The following is a 9,428-nucleotide window of genomic DNA, read 5'->3' as shown; positions in this document are numbered from 1 at the left end:
GAGGCAGAGCAGTATTCCCTGCCAGAGCTCTGGAATCTATTATAGCAGGAATGTCGACATCACTGTTATTCTTCTATCTCACTAACTTTATTTCTCTCTCTCAGGATGGCTGAGGTTTCACAGCAGGAGAGAATTCAGGCCATCGCTGTAAGTGACACACACACACACACACACACACACACACACACACACACACACACACACACAGCATGCATGGTTTCATACAACCATTAATTAATAACTCCTGTTAGACCAGCCTGATCAACAGAAATAGACTTAGATTTCGGACACCAAAACGTTGCGCTCACCAAAAAAAAGAACTTGCTCAGACCACTGCGCTACGATAGTTCACAAGCCGTGAGAATACTTTATGATACTTGAGGGTATGAGGTCGGTCGGTTTGCAGAGCCTTCCTCAAACCATGGCGAATTAACCCTGTAACCATGCCGAATTAACCCTGTAACCATGCCGAATTAACCCTGTAACCATGCCGAATTAACCCTGTAACCATGCCAAATTAACCCTGTAACTATGCCGAATTAACCCTGCAACCATGCCAAATTAACCCTGCAACCATGCCAAATTAACCCCGTAACCATGCCGAATTAACCCCGTAACCATGCCGAATTAACCCTGCAACCATGCAGAATTAACCCCGTAACCATGCCGAATTAACCCTGTAACCATGCCGAATTAACCCTGCAACCATGCAGAATTAACCCCGTAACCATGCCGAATTAACCCTGTAACCATGCCGAATTAACCCTGTAACCCAGTCATTGCTTTTTACCCCTCCTCCCCCCTCACCCCCCCCCCCCCCCCACACACCTCAGACCTATTAGTCCTTTCAGCCCCATATCCCTCCAGACCCCATATCCCTCCAGACCCCCTATCCCTCCAGACCCCCTATCCCTCCAGACCCCATATCCCTCCAGACCCCATATCCCTCCAGACCCCATATCCCTCCAGACCCCATATCCCTCCAGACCTCCTATCCCTCCAGACCCCATATCCCTCCAGACCCCCTATCCCTCCAGACCCACATCCCTCCAGACCCCATATCCCTCCAGACCCCATATCCCTCCAGACCCCCTATCCCTCCAGACCCACATCCCTCCAGACCCCATATCCCTCCAGACCCTCTATCCCTCCAGACCCCCTATCCCTCCAGACCCCATATCCCTCCAGACCCCCTATCCCTCCAGACCCCATATCCCTCCAGACCCCCTATCCCTCTAGATCTCCTATCCCTCTAGACCTCCTATCCCTCCAGACCTCCTATCCCTCTAGACCTCCTATCCCTCCAGACCCCCTATCCCTCCAGACCCCCTATCCCTCCAGACCCCCTATCCCTCTAGACCTCCTATCCCTCCAGACCTCCTATTCCTCCAGACCCCCTATCCCTCCAAACCCCCTATCCCTCCAGACCTCCTATCCCTCCAGACCACCTATCCCTCCAGACCCCCTATCCCTCCAGACCTCCTATCCCTCTAGACCTCCTATCCCTCCAGACTCCCTATCCCTCCAGACCCACATCCCTCCAGACCCCCTATCCCTTTAGACCTCCTATCCCTCCAGACCTCCTATCCCTCCAGACCCCCTATCCCTCCAGACCCCCTATCCCTCCAGACCTCCTATCCCTCCAGACCTCCTATCCCTCCAGACCTATCCCTCTAGATCTCCTATCCCTCTAGACCTCCTACCCCTCCAGACCTCCTATCCCTCTAGACATCCTATCCCTCCAGACCTCCTATCCCTCTAGACCTCCTATCCCTCTAGATCTCCTATCCCTCTAGACCTCCTACCCCTCCAGACCTCCTATCCCTCTAGACATCCTATCCCTCCAGACCTCCTATCCCTCTAGACCTCCTATCCCTCTACAGCATGTAGATGAACATCTGTAGCTGAACATCCAGAAGCATTAGGCTAATGCTAGAACAGTAATGGACTTATATCCGGCATGAACATGCAGACACAGCACACATCACATTGGTTAAAATGTTTAACATGGCCACTTACTGCGTGTGTTTGTGTGTGTGTGTGTGTGTGTGTGTGTGTGTGTGTGTGTGTGTTGTGTCTTTACAGGAGAAGAGGAAGAGGCAGACAGAGATTGAGAACAAGAGGAGACAGCTGGAAGATGACAGAAGACAGCTTCAACACCTAAAGGTACACACACACACACACACACACACACACACAGTCCTTTGTGTCTCTGTTTAGTACCAGATAGAAACACACTCGGCTGTCACAGACTGTTAACACAAGCTAGGAGATAAAGCCTGCTTCGATGCACACTACATAGCCTCCCTGTTATCTCCCCTCTAGCTGACTTGACCAAAGCTAAAATAGCCATATGATAACCATTCACACACTGACTGAAGCACCAGCCTCTGATAAAGTAGTGTGTGTTAGAACACCACCAATGACCTTGTGTGCTCCCATTCCTGTCTTCTCTGTGTGTGGCTAAAACGGGGTACAGAATGTGTGTGAGAGTGGTTTCCTGCTCAGAGGGAGTGGGACACAAATCTGTTTCCTCTGACCAACCTTCTATGGATTATAGACACACACACACACACTATAGACACACACACACACACACACACAATGAGTTCTACAGCGGCTGTTTCTAATTAGGTGTCATATGTGATGATGTAATGCAGCCTGGAGATTTTGTGATGTAACCATGGAGACGTGCACACGTATGGTAGAGAAGTAAAAGTTTGAGAGGTGTGTGTGTATGTGTGTGAGTGTGTATGAGTGTGGGAGTGTGTGTGTGTGTTTGTGTTCCTTCCATTGTCAGTAGTGTAAGTAGTATTTGCACCAGAACAATGAACAGCGTGCTGAGCTGGGGAGGGTGTGTATATCCAATTATATCCAAGCGGTGGGGGGAAGGGGAGACACTTTACTGATGGCTACTTTACTGAGGAAAAATGTACTTACTAGGTCTGATGTGTGGTTGTCCCACCTAGCTATCTTAAGATGAATGCACTAACTGTCGCTCTGGATAAGAGAGTCTGCTAAATGACTCAGATGTAAATGTAAAATGGAGGGAGAGAGAGAAATATGGAAGAGAGAGGGAGGAGTGTTATGCAGCGTTATGGGAAAATGTATATACATATTTTCTTAATGGAGAGAGAGAGCGATAGAAAGGGAGGGTAATGGATGAGAGACAGTGAAGTAAAGAGAGAGAGAGAGAGAGAGAGAGAGAGAGAGAGAGAGAGAGCGATAGAAAGGGAGGGTGATGGATGAGAGACAGTGAAGTAAAGAGAGAGAGAGAGAGAGAGAGAGAGAGAGAGAGAGGGGTGGATGGATGAGAGACAGTGAAGTAGAGAGAGAGAGAGAGAGGGAGAGAGAGAGAGAGAGAGAGGTGGATGGATGAGAGACAGTGAAGTAAAGAGAGAGAAGGGTGGATGGATGAGAGACAGTGAAGTAGAGAGAGAGAGAGAGAGAGAGAGAGAGGGGGGGTGGATGGATGAGAGACAGTGAAGTAACGAGAGAGAGAAGGGTGGATGGATGAGAGACAGTGAAGTAGAGAGAGAGAGAGAGAGAGAGAGAGAGAGGGGTGGATGGATGAGAGACAGTGAAGTAGAGAGAGAGAGAGAGAGAGAGGGGTGGATGGATGAGAGAGAGAGAGAGAGAGAGAGAGAGAGAGGGGTGGATGGATGAGAGACAGTGAAGTAAAGAGAGAGAGAAGGGTGGATGGATGAGAGACAGTGAAGTAGAGAGAGAGAGAGAGAGAGAGAGGGGGGTGGATGGATGAGAGACAGTGAAGTAGAGAGAGAGAGAGAGAGAGAGAGGGGGGTGGATGGATGAGAGACAGTGAAGTAACGAGAGAGAGAAGGGTGGATGGATGAGAGACAGTGAAGTAGAGAGAGAGAGAGAGAGAGAGAGGGGGGTGGATGGATGAGAGACAGTGAAGTAACGAGAGAGAGAAGGGTGGATGGATGAGAGACAGTGAAGTAGAGAGAGAGAGAGAGAGAGAGAGAGAGGTGGATGGATGAGAGACAGTGAAGTAGAGAGAGAGAGAGAGAGAGGGGTGGATGGATGAGAGACAGTGAAGTAGAGAGAGAGAAGGGTGGATGGATGAGAGACAGTGAAGTAGAGAGAGAGAGAGAGAGAGGGGTGGATGGATGAGAGACAGTGAAGTAGAGAGAGAGAGAGAGAGGGGTGGATGGATGAGAGACAGTGAAGTAGAGAGAGAGAGAGAGAGGGGTGGATGGATGAGAGACAGTGAAGTAGAGAGAGAGAGAGAGAGGGGTGGATGGATGAGAGACAGTGAAGTAGAGAGAGAGAGAGAGAGGGGTGGATGGATGAATGAGTAAAAGGGGAGTGTTGTTTGTAAATTCTTCTTCATCATATGGTTGGAATGCACATAAAGCTGACAGAAAAATGCTGAGGAGAGAAGGCCTACTCCTTTATCCTGGAGCTGGTCTAGCTGACAGAATAATATTGGGGAGTAAAGGCCTACTCCTTTGTCCTGGAGCTGGTCTAGCTGAGAGGAGAATGCTGAGGAGAGAAGGGCTGCTCCTTTTTCCTGGAGCTGGTCTAGCTGAGAAGAGAATGCTGGGGAGAGAAGGAGCTGGTCTAGCTGACAGAAGAATCCTGGGGAGAGAAGGACTACTCCTTTTTCCTGGAGCTGGTCTACGTAGCTGACAGTGTCGCTGCCTGAAATATACACTTAGATAAAAGGCTTTAGAACCCTTTTGGGTTCCATGTAGAATCCTCCCTGGAAAGTGTTCTACATGGAACCGAAAGGGTTCTACCCTTAACCAAAAAGGGTTCTTCAAAGTGTTCTCCTATGGGGACAGCTGAAGAAACTTTTTTTTTTTTCTAAGTGTGTACATAGCCTAAATACCTTCCTCTGTGACCAGGGGTTGAACCTCTATTTCCTACTGTCTGTCTACCCTCTCTCTATGCCCTGGCTCATTCTATTCTACCTGTGCGTGTGCGTGTGTGTGTGTGTGTGTGTCTGTGTGTGTGTGTGTGTATGTGTGTGTGTGTGTGTGTGTGTGTGTGTGTGTGTGTGTGTGTGTGTGTGTGTGTGTGTGTGTGTGTGTGTGTGTGTTTGTGCGTGCGTGTGTATATTTCCTGCGTGCGTGCGTGCGTGCGTGCGTGTGTAGTCGAAGGCTCTGAGAGAGCGCTGGTTGTTGGATGGGGCTCCAGAGGAAGATGAGACTCAGAGACGACTTCAGGAGGACGAAGAGAGGACTAAGGCACTAGAGAAGAGCATCCTCTGGTTAGTACACATACATACACACACATACGCACACACCCACACACACACACACACGCCGTTGCCGGTCGTTGTTGTCGACTCTTTCTCCACACACTCCATTCATGTGTAATTAATGTGTGTGTGTGTGTGTGTGTGTGTGTGTGTGTGTGTGTGTGTGTGTGTGTGCGTGCGTGCGTGCGTGTGTGCGTGTGTGTGTCTGTGTCAGCTTGGAGCAGGATATAGAGGAGCTGGAGAATCCGGTCATGACCAAAGAGAACGGAGGTCAGTATTTTCCATGTAGTATTGCTTTTTTTTTCATTTGTTAAAAAAGTACCAAAAGTTTACCAACATTTGCTGATTATATGATGCAAACTATTTTTATATGACAGTACTTTATTCACATAAAAACAGTTGGATGGAAACCTGGCTAATGTTTTCTAGATTTGTGTTAATGTAGAGCCTAACCAGCTCCCCCCCCCTCTCACGCACCTCTTTCTCTCCCCCTCTCTATTTCCCCCCTCTCTCACTATCCTCTTTCTCTCCCCCTCTCTATTTCCCCCCTCTCTCACTATCCTCTTTCTCTCCCCCTCTCTATTTCCCCCCTCTCTCACTCACCTCTTTCTCTCCCCCTCTCTATTTCCCCCCTCTCTCACTATCCTCTTTCTCTCCCCCTCTCTATTTCCCTCTCTCACTCACCTTTCTCTCCCTCTCTCTATTTCCCCCCTCTCTCACTCTCCTCTTTCTCTCCCCCTCTCTATTTCCCCCCTCTCTCACTCTCCTCTTTCTCTCCCCTCTCTATTTCCCCCCTTTCCTCTCCCTTCTTTCCCCCTCTCTATTTCCCCCCTCTCTCCTCTCCCTTCTCTCCCCCTCTCTATTTCCCCCTCTCTCCTCTCCCTTCTCTCCCCCTCTCTCCTCTCCCTTCTCTCCCCCTCTCTCCTCTCCTTTCTCTCCCCCTCTCTATTTCCCCCCTCTCTCCTCTCCCTTCTCTCCCCCTCTCTATTTCTCCCCTCTCTCCTCTCCTTTCTCTCCCCCTCTCTATTTCCTCCCTCTCTCCTCTCCCTTCTCTCCCCCTCTCTATTTCCCCCCTCTCTCCTCTCTTTTCTCTCCCCCTCTCTATTTCCCCCCTCTCTCCTCTCCCTTCTCTCCCCTCTCTATTTCCCCGCTTTCCTCTCCCTTCTTTCCCCCTCTCTATTTCCCCCCTCTCTCCTCTCCCTTCTCTCCCCCTCTCTATTTCCCCCCTCTCTCCTGTCCCTTCTCTCCCCCTCTCTATTTCCCCCCTCTCTCCTCTCCCTTCTCTCCCCCTCTCTATTTCCCCCCTCTCTCCTCTCCCTTCTCTCCCCAGCTGTAAATGGAGTATCACAGAACCAGAGTCCTAGAAGAGAACTAACAGGAGTAGAAGCCAAGCTGTTGGGTCCCAGTCCAGACCAGGCCAGTGCTGAGAACCCTGTTACCCTGGTCTTCATGGGCTATACAGCTCTGGAGGGTGAGACAGCAGGGGAGGTGGGGGAGGCAGGGGGGACAGAGGGTGGAGACGGCTCAGTCAAGGCGGAGTTTGTGATGCTATCAGACGGGGAGGGGAAGGGGGTAGGAGAGGGGGAGACGGAGACCCAGGCAGCAGCCAATGGGAGTACGGGTGAGAAGGGGGAGGCAAATGGGGGAGGAGGGGAGGAGGGGGAGAAGGAAAAGAAACCGAGTTGCAAGTGTTGCACAGTCATGTGAGTGTGTGTGCGTGTGCGTGCGCGTGCGTGCGTGCGTGCGTGCGTGCGTGCGTGCGTGTGTGTGTGTGTGTGTCTGTCTGTGTGTGTGTGTCAAAGAAAGATGCTTGTGTGTGTGTGTGTGAGTGTGTCAGAGCAAGAGAGACTTGAGTGCGTACGTGTATGTGTGTCTGATCACACACTTCACAGGACTACAAAACCAAACAGTCCGACTCCTCCTGCCAAGCAGCAAAAACTACAGCCAACACCAACCATATACAGCCAACAGACACTGGAGAATCAATACTACTGTATTACTGTAGTAGTACTACAACAACAACCTACAGCCAGGACAATATACACTAGACTATGTATTACTCTAGTACTACAATAACAACCTACAGCCAGGACAATATACACTAGACTATGTACTACTCTAGTACTACAATAACAACATTCAGCCAGGACAATATACACTAGACTATGTATTACTCTAGTACTACAATAACAACCTACAGCCAGGACCATATACACTAGACTATGTACTACTCTAGTACTACAATAACAACCTACAGCCAGGACAATATACACTAGACTATGTACTACTCTAGTACTACAATAACAACCTACAGCCAGGACAATATACACTAGACTATGTATTACTCTAGTACTACAATAACAACCTACAGCCAGGACCATATACACTAGACTATGTACTACTCTAGTACTACAATAACAACCTACAGCCAGGACAATATACACTAGACTATGTATTACTCTAGTACTACAATAACAATTGGGAAATCTGAAATGGAACCCTATTCCCTATAGTACTTTGGGCCAAAACACTCCCACAGTGCACTAGTATAGGAAAAGGGCTGCTGTTTCAGATACAGCTAGTACCTCCAGACTGATCAAACAAAACCTCCCTCACTGTGTACTGCTATTGTACTACTATTTACTACGATGTACTTCTTCTGATATGGATTATTCTTTTATTGTGAATGCTATTTTTATATTTTTCTGTCTTGACATTTATAGTGTATTCTGTGTGTACTTCTGTATGCTATTCTATTAATATTCTCTTTATTATTGAACTGGATGTGCCGTCACGTTATTGTTGAAAAGAAAATGTAGCAGGTCTTTGTATTGTAATGTGTCTGCTATCGGAGCCATCTGGAAAATGTCTACCATTGTTTTTTTAGTCCAGAATATGAAGAAGACATACATTTTGTATATTTCCCTGTGTATCGAGTATTTATGAGTCAGTTTCATATTATATTGTCTCTGTAATATAGTTTCACAGTGTGAACAGTATTCAAATATGTTGATATCAAGTTTTATACAATGTATTCATTGGTTTGGTTTCTGCCAAATCATAGCCAGCCACACTCCGCATGCAAGCTTGTACCATCATCACAAATCAATAGGAACACCAATTCAATCAATCAGCCACACCATGTCATCTGGTGCATCTCAGATAACATTATTATCTCTGTTTTAAACTGTCCATCCCATGTCGTCATCTCTATCTCATCATCTCAAGTCATTTATACTCTACTTACATCTAGTAATCTATTGATCTCCACTAATCTCCTCATTAGACTCACTATGACACTGTGCAACTCATAAACACATTTCACTATTTTATTATTATTTTTAATTAAAAGATGGCTTTTTCACTGTTTGAGTCAAGCCCAGCCATTGTTTAAATGCTGATGCTTATGAATTTTGTTGAGTCAGTGATGTTGAATCTTCTGATGTAGCATTAACTCTAACTCTGATTAATGTTGTTATTGATCGTAATACTCCTCATCAGGTCTGATCAGTATCATTGATAACTATATCCATCCTTTCGGCATATTGCTTAACATGAATGTAATAATGGGTTCTATTGGGATCGAAGGGAAGGTGAAACCTGTCGTCAGCAGAATAAACCTTCCATTCCCAGAGACTCTCTGGTGTCTGTGTATTCCATTACCCTGTTCTACAGTGTACACCAGGGGAAAGAGAAAGGGTGGGGTCTGGGATGAGAGAGGGAGGGGGGAGAGAAGGGAGACTGGAGAGGACAGGTTGAATGAAGGGAAATAGAGAGGGGAGAGGGAGGTGGAGAGAGAAGGTGTGGTTAGGGGGAGAGAGAGAGAGAGAGAGAGAGAGAGAGAGAGAGAGAGAGAGAGAGGAGCAAGACAGTGAGAGATTACAGATATCTCGCTGGAACCAGGGAGTGTGATGGTCTTGGGTTAGCTGGGGTTGTTTATGGGTCATATCCACACACCATAGATTACCTCTGCTTTTTTATGCATTGGAAATAGTAACAACTGTTTCAAACCACTTAATACAACAACAAAAAAACATGCAAAAAAAACACCTGGGTTAAGTCTGTGAAATACTTTTGATTAATTCATGTGTGGTTGATTTTGTTTTACCAAGCATGGAGTTTGTACCTAAATGACTATTCCATTGTATCCAGCATAGTAATCTGCTGCTGAAGTATAATGAACGTTGATATTTTGACCCAG

General features: G+C 47.4%; 1 protein-coding gene across 2 annotated transcripts in view; it reads left to right on the top strand.

Annotated features, from left to right (window-relative positions):
- The window catches only part of LOC110527381 (paralemmin-1), a 16,457-nt gene extending 7,594 nt beyond the window's left edge, over positions 1–8,863 (top strand). The window contains exons 2-6 of one of the 2 annotated variants that reach the window (XM_036982710.2): positions 105–147; positions 2,086–2,166; positions 5,121–5,236; positions 5,442–5,497; positions 6,558–8,863. In XM_036982710.2, coding sequence (XP_036838605.1) covers positions 105–147; positions 2,086–2,166; positions 5,121–5,236; positions 5,442–5,497; positions 6,558–6,934 — 673 coding nt within the window. In that variant the 3' untranslated portion in view covers positions 6,935–8,863. Of the gene's footprint in view, positions 1–104; positions 148–2,085; positions 2,167–4,483; positions 5,237–5,441; positions 5,498–6,557 lie in introns of both variants that reach the window. The other variant, XM_090240236.1, reaches the window with a different exon arrangement.
- Positions 8,864–9,428: the final 565 nt, after the last annotated feature.

Source organism: Oncorhynchus mykiss, chromosome 7 (assembly GCF_057628025.1).
Source record: "Oncorhynchus mykiss isolate SJ-2025 chromosome 7, ASM5762802v1, whole genome shotgun sequence".
Taxonomy (NCBI): Eukaryota; Metazoa; Chordata; class Actinopteri; order Salmoniformes; family Salmonidae; genus Oncorhynchus; species Oncorhynchus mykiss.
The sequence above is the reverse complement of the archived record's forward strand: the minus strand, read 5'-3'. Positions and strand labels throughout refer to the sequence as shown.